General features: G+C 34.3%; 1 protein-coding gene across 2 annotated transcripts; it reads right to left on the reverse strand.

Annotated features, from left to right (window-relative positions):
* Positions 1-6106: 6106 nt before the first annotated feature.
* Positions 6107-13061, reverse strand: LOC141683131 (uncharacterized). 2 transcript variants are annotated; one of them, XM_074487829.1, is made up of 13 exons: positions 12670-13061; positions 12395-12581; positions 12043-12115; positions 11701-11848; positions 10576-10685; positions 10236-10367; positions 10028-10154; positions 9817-9960; positions 9212-9372; positions 9052-9126; positions 8684-8822; positions 7273-7377; positions 6107-6745 (listed from the first exon to the last, which is right to left on the reverse strand). In XM_074487829.1, exons 1-13 carry the CDS (start codon positions 12946-12948, stop codon positions 6584-6586), a joined length of 1842 nt encoding a protein of 613 aa, XP_074343930.1. In that variant the 5' UTR covers positions 12949-13061; the 3' UTR covers positions 6107-6583. The 2 variants fall into 2 exon arrangements, with proteins under 2 accessions (XP_074343930.1, XP_074343929.1); XM_074487828.1 differs by having other exon boundaries at positions 6108-6745; positions 7273-7536; positions 12670-13060.
* Between the last annotated feature and the right edge of the window lie 3068 nt (positions 13062-16129).

Below are 16129 nucleotides of genomic sequence, written 5' to 3' on the forward strand. Positions count from 1 at the left end.
GAATTGTTATTAAGGTTCGTAGTGTACATTGTTGTAATGAAAGCTTTCAAGGTAATTCGACCAAAGCTGTAAACAGAGTGTTGACTTGCCTTTAAGTTATTTGCTGATTATTTTTGAACTTGCAAGTAAAGGCTCTTCTAGGTATCTTACAAGTTTAGAACAACACATTTTCAAACAATAGGTACGCGACTTCCATCATCAAATATACACTTTGAGGATACATCATTATTTTTGGGTTAAGTATCACTTTGGTCACTGAAGTGAGTGGCATGTATCAAAAGGTTCACTGTAATAATCGGGGTATCAATTGTACCACTATAGTGGTTAGTAATGACAGTCCGTCATAGTTGACCTGTTGACTTGACGGAAAACGTAACGATTGCGTCGTGGAAGCATACGTGGACACACGTGGACATACGTGGACACACAGAAGTTGTATTTGTTGAAAAAATAGGAAAATTATATTTGTTTAATAGATTTATACTGATATATATGAAAATATCGGGTCAAATCCCTCATTTTAACACGGGTGGGTAGCGAATTGGGGAAGGGGCGAAAAACCCTAATTTCTTGAAGAGGTGAATTTTAATCCAAGGTCGACTGATGTAAACGAAGCACGACTGTGAGGTATGAAACCCTAATTTCATTTCGATGATATTGTACATGAATAAGTTTAATTGAACTTTAATTTTATTTTGATTCAACATGAATGTTTTGTGTATTATTTGATTGAATTTGGAATACTTGTTTTGTTGTGATTTGTGTTTCAGTATGTCTTCTTTCGTGACTATTTATCTGCATCACCATGGGGATTTGACCTCTCCTCCTAATGTTAGCTATATAGGGGGAAAGTAGAAACCCTCCATAATGTTGATACTGATGTGTTTTCGTTCCGTGATTTGGATGATTTTGCCGTGAAATACGATTACGATCCTTCTGCATTAGTTTATTTTAAGTCTGATGGGTCTAGTTTTAGGAATGGTGTTAGTCTATTATATGATGATGATACTGTGAGGGAAATGGTAGAGTTGCACAAACCATATGGTAAAATCTCATTGTTTGTAGACTATTTTGAGCTTGATAATCTGGTTGACATGCCTACAACCCCTACAGAACTTAATAACAAACAACCTGAGAGTAATTTGGAAAATGAGGCTAATGGATCTAGTGAGGATGATCCTGAATATGATGCTGAAACTGAAAGTGAATCTGATAGCGATGAGTCGGATAATGGTAGTTTATATCTTGATAGTGATGAAGATGAAGAACTGAAAAGTATGAGGGTTAAGAAGAAGGACTTTAAGAAGAACTTGAATAATCCGGTTAAACTTCCAATAATTAACAGTGATGAATCAGATTTTAATTCTGATTCTCTTAGGTCTGAATCTTCTAGTAGTGAGGATGAAAACTGTAGGATTGGATATGTTGGCCCTCCTAATCCCAAAAAAAGGAAAAAAAGACCTAAGACCACCTATAACATTTCTGAAGAGGGATTCCACTGGGAAGTTGGACAGAAATTTGTGAACATTCAAGAGTTCAGGGACTTGGTTAGGCAGTATGGGCTGACACATAGGAGAGGTATACAGTTTATAACTAGTGATAAACTCAGGTGTCAAGTGTCGTGTCAGGCTGAATGTCCTTTCTACATGTGGTGTAGTAAGGACAAAGATTCTGAGAATTGCACCTTGAAGACCCTTAATCCCCAGCACCTCTGTACTAAACCCTACACTAACAAATTAGCTTCAGTTAAGAAGCTCTGTGAGATATTTGGAGACAGAGTGAGGCAGAACCCACAGTGGAGGATAAAAGAGATGGCTGAGACCATAAAAAAGGATTTGGAAATAGATGTTTTCAGAATTAAAATAATCAGAGTGAGGAGAATGGCATTGGAAGGAGTTCATGATGCTTTGAAAGCACAATATTCTAGGTTAAGGGACTTTGGACATGAATTGTTGCAAATTAATCCTAGAAATACAGTGAAGATCTCAACCACCAGGTTAAATGAAACAGATCCACCTAAATTCAGAAGGCTTTATGTATGCTAGCATGCACTCAAGGAAGGAGGAAGATCCACCAGGTTAATGCACTCAAGGAAGGCTTTATCAGAAATTTTATATTTTTGGATGTACTTTCTATTATCCATTATAACACATTACTGTCATACTATGCTATCCAGGTATCAACCAGTTCTTACTATGCTGCAAGAATTGCATTTCAAGCTAATGACAAGACTTAGAGTTAAGAGGGATGATATGAGAAATAGTGATGTCCATGTGTGCCCAGTTATTAAAAGAAAACTTGATAAACTAGTCACTGAGTCAAGAGGGTGGACAGCAGCATGGGATGGAGATAAGAAATACCAAGTCAAACAGGGGACCAGGGCAGTGACTGTGGATTTGGACAGGAGGTGTTGTGATTGCAGAGTATATGACCTCACAGGTATTCCTTGTGCACATGCAATTGCTAGCATACATGATAGAAGACATAATCCTATTGATTATTTCTCTGATTATTACAAAAGGGAAAAATACCTTGCTAGTTACAATTTCTCCATACAAGCAATGAAAGGGGAGGAATTCTGGACAATGCAATCATGTGAGGAGGTACTTCCTCCAGACATTCCCAAGAAGCTCAGAGGGAGGCCTAAGAAAATGAGGAGGAGAGAAGCTTGGGAAGGGGGTTCCAGAAGTCAAGCAAGTGAAAATGTAGGGGGCATCCAAAGATTTAGTAACAGGAGGGTAATGCATTGTAGTGTATGTGGTAGTGAAGGGCATAGAAAGAACAAATGTCCCAGTAAATCTCAACCACCTGTTGTGGAACCAACTTTGAGGGATGAAACAAACCAAATTTTTAAAGAGCCAGTCATGGAACCCCCTTTGAGGGAAGAACCTGTCATGGGACCACCTGTTAGAGATGAAGCTATAAGAAATGAGGCACCTGTCATTGAAGAAACACAACAATCATCAACTTCAGTGTCAAGGAAGCCTAGTATTATTGTTGGGGAATCTCAAAAGAGGGGAAAAGAATTAAGGAGACAGAAGTTGATGTTTAGGAGGCCTAGACCTGCAGAAAAAGCACCTGAGAAACATGTTGACAAGCTAGCATTCAGAGTGCCAAGAAAGAAACTACCTTTGGTTTTAGACAACAGTGAAGATGGTAAGGATATGTGCTTGAGGGGAAATCAGTCAAGAGGCCTTGAAGATGCTGTTAGAGGTCCACTGGGTAATGTTGTTGTCTTTGAACCAATACCCCCTCACACTCCTTTCATGCCAGTTGGGTCAAGAACTCCTGCAAGTGCTGTAACCACATCTCAAGCACCAGCAACCTCTTCTAAGACTTCAAAGTCTTCTGCACCATCTGAAGCACCACCAAGGAGGAGTGCAAGGATGCTGATGAAAGAAAAATTCAACTTCAAAAATTCTGAAGATGAACCTGTCTTTCTAGGGGAGGATTAGAAGCTACTATGTTTATGCTTTCTATGTTTTAGACTTTTGTGTTATGTTCTAACTAATTTGCTTTTGCTATGTGGATCATTGTAGTACTTTTGTTAAGTTCCGGTGGTTGAAACATTTGCTATTGCTATGGTTGTTGAAACTTTTGGTACTTTTGTTAGACTTTTGTTTAATGTTCTAAATCATCAACTTTTGTCTGTCTGTTTTTTGGTAAAATTCAGTTGAGGAGACTTTATCATTACAAGTTAAAAACACTCAGTTACATTCATTACATCTAACAACCATAAACCTTACATAACATCCACTACATTCATTACATTCAAGCAGTCTCACAGAAGAGCAAAGCCAACAATACAACACTCACAAACATTAATATCTTCAACTTTTTTGACAGCTTCTTCATTTGATCTTGACCAGCAACAATTAACTCAAGCAAATCATTATTCTCAAATTGCAAAGCACTCTTTTCCTCTGTCTTTTTACCAAGATCTTCTTCAACAAGTCTCATCTTCTCCTCCAAAAATATTCTTCTATGATTCAACTCCGTAATCACAGATTTGGCTCTTCCAGTAAAGTCTGCATCATACCATTCGAAAAATTCACAACCTCCGGACGCCTATATTGAAGAAAATTAGTTCATTTTTTTGAATATTTCCTTAATGAAAATCAACCCATACATAGCTAGATGAAAATAAATTGAACACAAATTTTACCTTCGGTTTGGAACACGTAAAAAAACGCCTCCCAGGATTATTCAAAGACCAAGAGGTATAAATTCGAGCTCTTATCCCACAATGACAACTTCTGTGCTCCCAATTTTTAACAGAATCGCAAGAAGAACTACCACTACTTTTGGCTATGGGACTTTCAATTGTCACCATGTTGAGATGCTATATGTACAAATAATTGAATTCTACAAACTATTCTCTCAATTTGGGGAAAAAACAAGAACCCTAATATATATATAGAGACTGTAAGTCTGTAATTACAATACTATATAGCCGTTATGAATGCCACGTAACCTACAACTATCCGTTACAATACACGTAAGAGGCTCATGTCACTGTTTTCCGTCAAGTCAACAGGTCAACTATGACGGACTGTCATTACTAACCACTATAGTGGTACAACTGATACCCCGATTACTACAGTGAACCTTTTGATACATGCCACTCACTTCAGTGACCAAAGTGATACTTAACCCCATTATTTTTCCCCCAATAATATGCATATTTAAATATGTATCGAGTTTTCTTGATAAAAAAAATGTATTGAGTTTTTTTTAACAAGACTTTTTTAGCGTAAAATATTATGTTTAAGGTGTTGTGGGGTATAAAAGTTTATAATTTTATAATGTGCATATTATGCGTATACATTTGATCCGAGTATTTTACCGCTTAGAATATCCTCGACCCGTTACACTATTTTGGTGCAACTCAACCCATTACACTATTTTGGTGCAATTTTTATATCAATATAGTGTGAAAACTACACTATTTTACTTAGCAAAAAAAGAAAAGAAAACTACACTATTTTCAATTACAACTTCAACATACTAACACTAAATTTTATACTATTCTTGGACTATATATAATATTTTATTATTGAAGTGCAAAAGTAAAAGTTAAAATAATAAAGCAGTAAGATATAAATGGAACAAATTTGTTTTAGTAAAGGAGTAAAAAATAATATGAAAATGTACAAAAATTCTAAAAATTTAGTGACATAAAATTTGGTGTAATTTTTGATGTTACACCAAAATGGTGTAATTTTTAGATTTCGATCGGAGAGGAATTTTACATTAAAATTATACTCCCTCCGTCCCAATTTATCTGTCACGTTTGACTTTTTGTGGTCAAATTGACTCAACTTTGACCGTAAATTAAATATCAATCTTTAATTAGTTTGAAAAACTGAAGAATACATATTAAAGTAGATTACGTGTACTTTCTAATGATATAATTTTTATAATTTTTTTGATTATATATTATAAAAGAAATTCAATCAAAATTGGGTCAACTTGACTACAAAAAATCAAATATGACAGATAAATTGAGACCGAGGGAATATAAAATTGCATCGTCAGAGTTAGATCGGAGATGTTCTTACTTTCCATGTATCATAATCTTGTCAAGTCAACCATTATGGTGACAAGTTGAGCACAAATTTTTCACCGCATTCGGGGAAATGCATAGTTACCGAAACACCCCTTGCAATGTTCCCATTCTTAAATAAATTCAACAGCTTCTACAAATTTAAAATTCTGAAACTGGTTGTCCTCTAACTTATAAGCTACTTCTGACTTATAAATCCGTAAATATTTATTTCGGACTGTTTGTAAACCCATTTATAAGTTAAATTTACAACTTATAAGTTAATAAGTTGAATGTTAGTAACGACATACTTTTTCTCAACTTATTTTGATTTTTCACTTTTTTATTAATTTAGTTTTTAAATATATATTTTAAAATGTTAAGATAATTTAAAAATCATGAATTAAGATAATTATATTTAAAAATTATTTATTTTAGTTCATTTAAAGTTAAAAAAATAGATTTATAAAAAAAAATAACCAAACACTTACATAAGTATTCCTCTACTTATAATTTTTAAACCACTAATTAATTTTAAGCTTATTTTAAGATTTTCCAAATTGAAACTCTATTCCACTCTTTATAATGCGCTCCTCTTGCCGAGAAACAAAAAAAAATTGCTACCCAAATTTGTGCAGTCTCCAAATCAATACCGGAAGTGAGGCATCGATGTCTCTGAAAGCAAGCCACTTAATCGATAAAAAGCCAAAACTTTCAGACACCTTTCGGCTTTCCCTGTCGTTAACACTTGATTGGTATTAATATCCAAACAGTTTATCTATTAACAAAACTTTTGGTATGCCATAGCTGTTTCTACCCTCTGCCTCTACAGAGAAACTTGGTACTGTATATGGATACTTTGATACTGCAAAAAATTTTGGTGCACTGACTTGAAAAACTTGTTTCATATATACAAATTCTTCATAAAACTGTCCTCTTCCCATTACAACAAACTTCGATGTCGAAATGTTACCTTAAACTCCGCCAAGGCTTCTCATGTTAACAAATCTCATCTCATGTCATCTGAAACATCATATTTCACTCACACTTTAATGCTCTACTTATTTCCCAATTCATAGAGTCAGTCTCATGTGCTAAAGTGTCTGCAAATCCATTAGTCTGCCTTTTACACTTGACTATAGCAACTGTGAACCTTTCATGTTCATGTTGAATGGATGTCGGATACATATATTGTTCTTCCTGGTGATCAAAACCCAAATATTAGAATAAACAAATTGCTTTCAGTATTCTAAAATAAGTAGTAATTTACTTCAATAATTATTATGAAGGCTTCTTAAGATTTGGCAAGTGGATAACATGAAAAAGTAAAGGTAGGAACTAAAAAAAGATGCTTGTATTTGTAGTCTTAAGTTACAATGACTTTTTAAGTTACATTGACTTGTACATGATTTCTACCTTGTACATTGGATAAAATGAAAACATGAAACATAGAGAAGTTGGTAATAAAGGATGCTATGCATTTTGCACCGGGACATTGAAATTATAGCTTTTGCTCTTCATTGAAAACCTTTTAGTTTGTTTTTGTTTTGCCATGTTTTCTAGGGTCATCTTGATTTATTTATGATAGTATTAATTACAAATATCAAAAGTTTAGTAACATTCTCTTTGCGGCTATAAGTATGTCAACTTGCACAGGCATCAACAAACATGGTTTTTGCAGACACTCCTACAGCTAAATATAATATAGAAAGAGAGGGAGAGAGCACCTCAGGTAGCTCATCGAATTCATCTGGTGATATCTGGAGTAACTCTGTAGCAGCATGACCCGTACACCATGCAGAAATTTTAGCAGTCTCATCTGCTAGAGTTACCTTAAGATGGAAAGTACGCACTACTTCAGAATCACAACTGCGACAACAGAAGTTGCATTCATAAACCCCACTGGGTAACTTGTTTACATAATGACCGCAAAGGATGTGTGAAAATCTCGTAGTTACAAAAGGAATCTGATCCAGCCAAATCTGACATATCTACAAATGATATCCGGGCATTAGAAACCAGCCAGATTAGAATAATTTAGCTGCTTGGGTTTTACTAGCATGATTAAAAGAAAAGTAAAATTGGATGCCTGTGAATTTAAGTAGAAGGTCATGTTAATTAGCAACCACAAGTGTTTTTCAGATACTCCTACTATTGACTTTTACATACAGAATTTGTAAACAGCTTTATTTATTTGCAACCTACTCGTTACTTCCATATTTCCGGGATCAAGTGTTTACACGTATGGCATCATTTTTCACATTATGATGGTCAACACGTAGAGAAGTTATTGATATACAAAAAAGTAAAGTGGTTATGGTTTGTCACAAATGAAAACGTCAATAACGTCCAGTAGAGGAATCTTCCCTTTCAGACAGTACCATATAGAGCCAAATATTCTCATCTTTAACAATGTACTTGCATACTCACTCTCATGGTATTGTTATTTTTATTACAGAAGACCACTCTATCATAAGTAATTTTATTAGCAACTACATTGCCGATTCTCAAAAGCCAAGGGTTATACAAAAACCTTCGTACTCCTAAGATTAAAGACAGGAGCATAAAAGGGGTGGCTCCGGTCACTCCTTGGATGATTAATATATTACCCATATAATTTATAATTTGCACTTGCAGCCTTCCGGTGGTTTAAATTAACTATAAGACACTAACACGTTGAGTTGTCTTGCAGGGATTTTTTATGCATTTTTGGTTTTAAGACACTTGGAATATCTTTAGTTCTATCTACCCCCAATGAATCTGCCTTTTTCAATATCCACGAAGTAAAAAAGAAGCTGGTTTTCGAACCAATGATTGTATCTTGGCAGATGAAAGGTCTACAAGAAATAAGCAAATATACTATTCAAGCTGTTATTTTTAAGGCATATAATATTTTTAAAATTTGGGCAATTGAGAGAGAATAATGAAAGAATTAACTGTTCTTGCTGAAGTATTATAAAAAAAATTATGTAAAGGCATCCTAAGCATATGTATTACTTAATTCTCAAGGCTTTGTACTTTAGCAGTGCCATTGATCCTTTCCTTCTTTTCTTTTGGTACTGAGGAAGTAGAAAATAACCACGAATTGACATAATTTTATTGAATCAAAACCAGTTTATTAAATTAAAGGAAACATACATATGTTCTGCACATTGCATCTGATAATTCAGAAAGGCTTGATAACTTTTGGAGACAATATGAATTTAGCAGTGCTGGCAAACAACTAAGATTGACAAGTACGGATCCAGTAGCGTCCTCAAACCATAAAACTTCAAGTCTGCTAAGAATTAAGCAACCACTTAATGTGATGTCTTGTTAAAGTTTTAGAATATCATTGAACAGTGAAATAATTAAGCGTGTGAAATGTTAACAAAAAAGGTTTTAGTTTCACAATCATTTTATTACGTTTCTTTGGTGAAAAAGTAAGGTCTTAAAAGTTTTAGAATTAGTGCACAGACAGAAACAATATTTAACCCAGTGTAACAGCCATGAAAAGTATGAATTACCGATTATTTTTAGTCTTGGTGCAAGTCAAGCCTGAAATATACACGGTGTGACCAAGGGCTAATCTTCCAAGTGACCTGAAAAATATACATAATTCAGGACACATGACATTCTTTTGAACGACTGAAAATTACAATATACGAAGGTAAATCAAAATAGTACCAAGAATCAAGAAAATGTAATTTTGCCCAAATAGATCCAGTTGTCTCCTTTACTCTCATAGAAAAAGTGGTCCTTGAAAAATTTTGTTCACTTTTTATGTCCGTAACGGTACCATAGAGGCTAATTCCTGTCATCTTGTCACGGAGGTCGGTCACAAGTGGCTGCAAGAATTTAAGTTGTAAGAATGCTTGCAAAAATTCACAATAATTTTATATCAAAACATTGAGATGTTTGTCTAAATCATAGAAGTACACTGCAGAAGATGCAGAAGAATAAAGTCTAAAACTGTCTTGTTAGTTGTTTAGACATATTAATACGAGTTAACTGCATTATAAATGTTAAAAATGTAACTTGAAGACGAGTATGCTGAACTTTTTTAGGCTGTCAATAAAATTGTTAAATCTCAACATCGGTCAGAACTTGGAAATGGCTAAATTATCCTATTGATGCACAAAAACTTGCATAGATAGATCTTCAATGCTCTGAACTTTCTAAAATGCATTATAAATGTAAATTATACAAGTAATTGTACTAGACCGTACCAACCACCACGTATAAGTTTGTTCTCAGCCAAAAGTAGACATTTGGGGAATAAAAAAACTTACTCGAAAAGGATAGTTACTGAAGTCAATGGAACCTAGAGAATTACATGGCAGGGTCACTTGAGAAACTTGAGGACCCTGGCTTGCCTCTAATGCTTTCAACAATTTTGATCCTGGATAACGATTTTGTGTCAATGCCACAGAAACCTGAGAATGTCGAAAGTCATATTCACATTCCAAATTCCTCTGTCCATTCAACAAATTCATGACTGACCTGTTCTTCATGGTGAAGTAAAGGCACTGTATAAAGTTGTGTTTCACTACCATATTCAAGAGAAATCTCATTAAATGGTTCTAGGCATGCTATAAAGGGTCGATCCAGAGCAAGCATACTTCCCACACTGAAAGATTATACATTGTCATCATGTGAGTCATAGGTAATCTGTTTGTAATAAAAGAATGACTCGATAACTGTGATCTACCTGAAACAATTGGCAAGTAGAACTTGGTCACCCCACAATGAAAATGTTAACCTGACACCATCATCGTCAACAAGAATAATTTGTTTCCTCTGTATACTGTCCTGGATTTCTAAAGAACCGATAGACTCAATCCTGTAAAAAGAAACATATAAAACCACTTGCAGGTCTGCCAAAAATGCTACATTGACAGGTCATGATCATAAACATATTTCTAAGCAGATAAAATTTCCACGGTACAAGTATGTTTTAAGCAGAAGCTTGATATGCATTCCAGAATCAATGCAGACCTATGGTAGAATCAGGAAACCACATTGCTTTAACTGTTCTAACTTTAACTAACCTTGCATAGAATGAATAGGATACACCTCTATTAAAGGCATCAGGCAAAATGGAAGAGAATGAATCTGAGCAAAATTGTGCTCCTATAAGCATTGCATCATCATCTAGGTCCTGCATGAAGCTGCAAATTTAAGAACCATATAGGAAGGGCAATCACAAACAATTAGGGATCATAGTACAACAGCCAATCTGTTGTTTAAAGCACAAATTTACACATGTGGTAGCAGTTATATGTTCCACATTATCTTTTTATGATAACTCTTCATGCTCATAACATTAAGATTAACCTAGTTTTCATTCTTAGTGCTACTGTAAAGTGTAAACAGATGCAATGCGATACCAGCAAACTGATGCAACCTATGCATTATAATGTGTTTGGGATGTCCGGACTACCAACGCTTAATAGAATCTTTACTATTTTATCTTCACCATTCTGTTCTCTAGAAATTAAGCAGAGAGTTTAAGTCTAGTCATTCAACTCTAATCCCCTGTGGGATCTAGTGTAGTCCAATATTTTAAGGATAAGAAGCCACAAATATCTCCCTTTGGAAATCATTTAGGGAATAAGCAATGATCTTCTTAATATCGATCTAGGGGAGGAACAGAAAGATTACTTGCTTGAAACACTTAGCAGAAGGCAGCAGCTCCATCAGTAGGAGGCAGCCAATCGACCCTGAGATGGATCAAAAGAGAATGGAGAGGGCAGGGCAGGGCACCTTGTGCAATTGCATCACTTAAATTCACTTTAGGTTAAGTATATGGGTTCAAGGCCCTGTTTGCTCTATGCCTTTTGGCCTGATTTTAAGCCCTGACTTACCCTCTGCCTATACCCGTCCATTCCTTTTTGTTTTGGCTTGATCTTGAGAAAGATCGAACTCGCAATATCGATTTCACCCCTTCTCCTCCTCTCGCCAGGAAGCCATGCATCAGCAAAATGCGGAGCAGATAACTGCTTAAAGTATCTGTAATTCACACGTGGCTTCGATTCCCATTCTTCACCCAAAATTTTTGATAATAAAATAGTATACAAATCCGTTAAAAACAATTTTCCTCTTAACAAATAATTGTATTGTGCATGTTTCAGAGATACCGAATAAAATATTAGACATGTACAGAAAATCAGTACCTCGTTAAGTAATGTTACAATATACTCAGTTGGTAAGAGACGTGACTGGGCAGATCCGGCTGTGGAGGTTCGGAGATAGCATCCTGTTAGGAAGATCTCTCTTCCTTTCTTTAAAATGCCACAATTAGGATCGGCCAAGCTGTAATATCTGCTAGGGATTGAATGTTAGATGTTTGATGCAGAATGTGCATATCTAGAGTCAGAGTCAAAATTTTAAAAAGGAAAATCAAAATATTAATTCCCAGTGTTCTTGTTCTAACGGCTTCTAGTTCATCGACTTAAACTATGGACCATGCAAGCTCAGAGCATTGTATTCTATTCATTTTTGGTGGAAATGAATACCTGCGATGAAGGTATAGATCAATGGTATTAGAACTCCAGAAATCCCCCAAAGTAAGAATGTGTATGTTGGTCCCTATTAAAAAGGAATTAACATTAATAGAACACATAATTTTCAAGGGTTTATAATTGATAATGATGAAGCCTATTGTTCTAAGAATCAATATCATCCGTAATTTTATATCAAAATTTGGCTAGTAAAACACACACACACAATAGATGCACTCAGCACAAACCATCAAGTTTGTAGCCACACATTGATGATTTCATTACAATACGTAATTACTAGGTACTGAAATTACAACACAAACTTATCCAATCATAAAATTCAGATAAACTACATAAATAATTATACCTGGAAGAACAAAAGCATCTACTATAACAGCCTCAATAACGCTACTGAACGACAAAAAATTCTTCTCATAAATAGAATCGATAGTAACAGTCTTCGGAAGCTTCACTCTCTTGTGCGTCTTAGCAAGCTGATTAATACATTCCGGACGCTTCTTCTGAGCACCACTCCTATTCTGTTCACTCCAAGCCTATACACGTAAAACCGAAACTATTAACACTCAAAACAACAAATAATCAATTGTAGATAAACCGAAACTAATACTAATGTACGCGGACCTGAGACAGATCGGAGAGGAGAATAGCAGTGGTGACGCCACTAGAATAAGCAATACATGTTCTGAGAATGCGAGAAACAATCCAACTCCAACCTGGAGCATTTAATTGTTCTTCGCCTTCTTCGATATCGTAATCAGGAGTTAATACTGATTTTGCGTAATCGATGAATTTGAGAAACGGATCTTCTTCTTCAGCTTCTTCTTCCAAGTCTATTTCCATGGCAGAAATTTCGTTATCTGCAATTTCGTGAAGTTTGGAATTAGAGTGAGTCTCTTTCATTGGTTTAACTGTAAGCTAGTAATATGAATTGCAAGAATGAAATGAATTGAGAGGCTTTGATTTTTGAGCTTCAGATTAAAGTTTAAACCCTAGTTTTGTAAACGGGGGTAGAAAAAAATTGGCGGGATTTTAATTTTTAAGGTGAGCTCTTTTGTGCAAAACTGCAAATTAAAGGCCTGTTTGGCTTGAATACTCATTCCGTCTCGCTGAATTATTTACATTATTTTTAGCATATTTTTTCAATACTCGTTTAAAGTATAATTTCATAATATTTTTTAAAAAAAATTCTTAAATAGAAGTTTCATGTTTAAACTTTTGTTAAAAAAATAAAAAAATATTAGGAAACTATATTTATAGAATACTCGAAATATGTGCAAATAGTGAAGGTAAACATGCTAGTGGGATGGAGGGAGTATATGTTATGTTGTGAGAAGTTATTTTTTTTGTGTTCATATTATATGTACAGGCTATAATTTCGTTAATTAACTAATTTTGCTGAAATTTTGTGAGTGGATTTATGTATGTACCATATATATAGTTTTTGATCAATTGGTCATTGTTTTTTAATTTTTCGTCTAATTTTTAAGATTTATTAAAGAGTGTGTGTTGGAAATTTGTCAATAACTTCATGTTTTAGCGTCTTCAGAATTCAAATGATGAACTCTAAATAATGAAGGTGGTAGATGTAAAATAGTATAATAATAGTATTTTTTTGAAATGTGAAGATATGTTAAATAAATTGTGTTACATCACAGAGCTTAACCGGTAATCCATGTAATATCACGTTCTAGCTAATATTGGCTTTCATAATATGATCTTTAAGTTGATGGAGTATCAAATTTAGTGAAAGTTGCAGCATTGTCGCTAAAATAATTAAGTTAAGCGGCTGCGTAGTCCTTACGATAAAAAAAATAGTATTTAAAATTCCGAATTCTATACTTAATAATATTTAGGACTCGTCAATAGACGCGGTGCTTAAAGAACTATAATAAATTTATTTTGAATGTTGCAAAGTACATCTCATGAATTTCTTTAATAGCTGAATATGTACATTACTTATATGTTATCATTTTTAAAACAATTTATTTTATGATTTTAGTGGATTTATTATATTTAACTTTAAATCTGGCTTGAATGTAATGTAACAAACAAGTGGTACATCAAGTGAATTTATGTTTAATATAGACACAAATTTTGGTTTGTTATGCGCATGATGCATCAACCAAGCTTTCGACATCACACTACAATGTGGTAAAGTATATATATGCGTTTGTGAATATAAATTGCGAACTGATTTTACCTAGGCGATATTTAGTTTTCATAGACAATATTATATGATTGGGTTGTAATTGCCAACTAAATTTTATGTGTTTTATGTGTAATTGATGCACTTATGTTAAATGTATGTTATAAGTGATACATATTTTAACCTTGTACAACTATCTATTTGAATATTATGAATTCGGGATCTATTGATCATGGTCTTCTTTATCTTTAGCGTGGACATATGTTTAGATAGAGTTGGAGGGTAGGTGGTGGAGATACTATGAGAAGTAGACGTTGAAATCCTAATCATAATAATCTTGCACTGGACCATCGGATGATTCCTTTGTTATAGTCTATCAGTTTTTATGGCATAGCTAAGGTTTCAGAGTTATAGCTTGATTGGAGTCTGCTATCTGATTTGGTTGAGAAGTAGAAGCCCGAGACCCATATGTTTCATTTACCCACGGGAGAGGTTACTTTTACCCTTCAGGACTTGGCCTTCGTGTTGACGAGAATGCACTTATCTTTGACGTCAAATCGCTTTAATTGACTTTATATTTGGGCATGCGCCTCACTTAAATCGCTTTAATATGGCTAGGATTCAGTTGAGTTTATTTTTATCTATTAACCCATATATTTTATTGAAGTTTAGGAGGTCATGCATCACACTAAGTGTTATTTGGTTCACATTATTGTTGGTGTTATATATATATATATATATATATATATATATATCATTCTGGAAGTTCCAATCATCCTATGTACCGATATTTTTTTCGTGACTTGAATACATGTGGAGAGTATATGTGGGGTGTTGCAGCACTTGCATTTATGTATAAGGATGCCAGGGTTCCCGGAAAAACACAAGGGATGTTGCTGAGGGTTTTTTATTGCCGCAACTATGGGCATAATGAGAGATTGCGTACTCTTGTTCCTCTTCATACCAGCATGTCTTTACGTGATGATCGTATTTACAATGATCAACTTGTTGGTCCATATGGAGTCATGTATATATTCTAGTTTTATTTTACAAACATTCATATACTCTTAATTTTAGAGGTACTTCATAAACCTTAATCTAACAGTGGAACATAATTTAATAATTTTAGTATTTTAGACTTCAACAATTCTCTACTTGGATTTTAGAAATATTCAATTATAATTAACATTAAGAAATTTAATTGATTGTTATTCTATTGTAATTTTAGGTGGCTTATTAGTCATTCATTTCTGGAGAAGCATGGTCGTACACTGTCTATTACTCGTACTATTCTATAAGGGCTTTCAACATCTCATTTTATATGTGAGCCTTACTCTACTGAGATCATTTTCAGATTACCTGCATTTTGCTTGGTCGGTCGCCATATTTGGTGTTATTGTGGCCCTTTCATATGTGTTTTTATTGTGGAGACTCATTTACTTGACATAGTTATTAGACATATTGGGATGGTGCAATATATCCACATGATGGAGAACACTCGAGTGAGCTTCAAAATATGTCATTAAATGGAAATCAGCTGATTAGTTGTACTCAGAAACACCAGCCATTTATTTCTATTTGGAACACTCGTTTGGATCATATTTTTCAGGCATACTTGATTGTTAGTGAAAATATAAAGCCCGGCTATCATGAGTGGTATTTGCACAGGACTTTGAGATTTATTTATCATATTGGTGCATTTCATTATCACATTGTAGGAGTTATTGCCCTTCATTTAGTTAAGTGTACATGTTGTCATGGTTGCATCGTAGTATTATATATGCTTTTATCCTTGATTATATTTTTTTTAGTTATTGTATGGCTATGCAATAGTTTTATCAGCTATGTATTTCTTGTAACACGTATTTCCCTTATTTGTTATTTTTTAGGAAGATTTGTCAAGGGCTATAGTTGATTAAATGTTGTCAGATCTTC

The sequence above is a fragment of the Apium graveolens genome, chromosome 9 (assembly GCF_009905375.1).
Source record: "Apium graveolens cultivar Ventura chromosome 9, ASM990537v1, whole genome shotgun sequence".
NCBI classification, from domain to species: Eukaryota; Viridiplantae; Streptophyta; class Magnoliopsida; order Apiales; family Apiaceae; genus Apium; species Apium graveolens.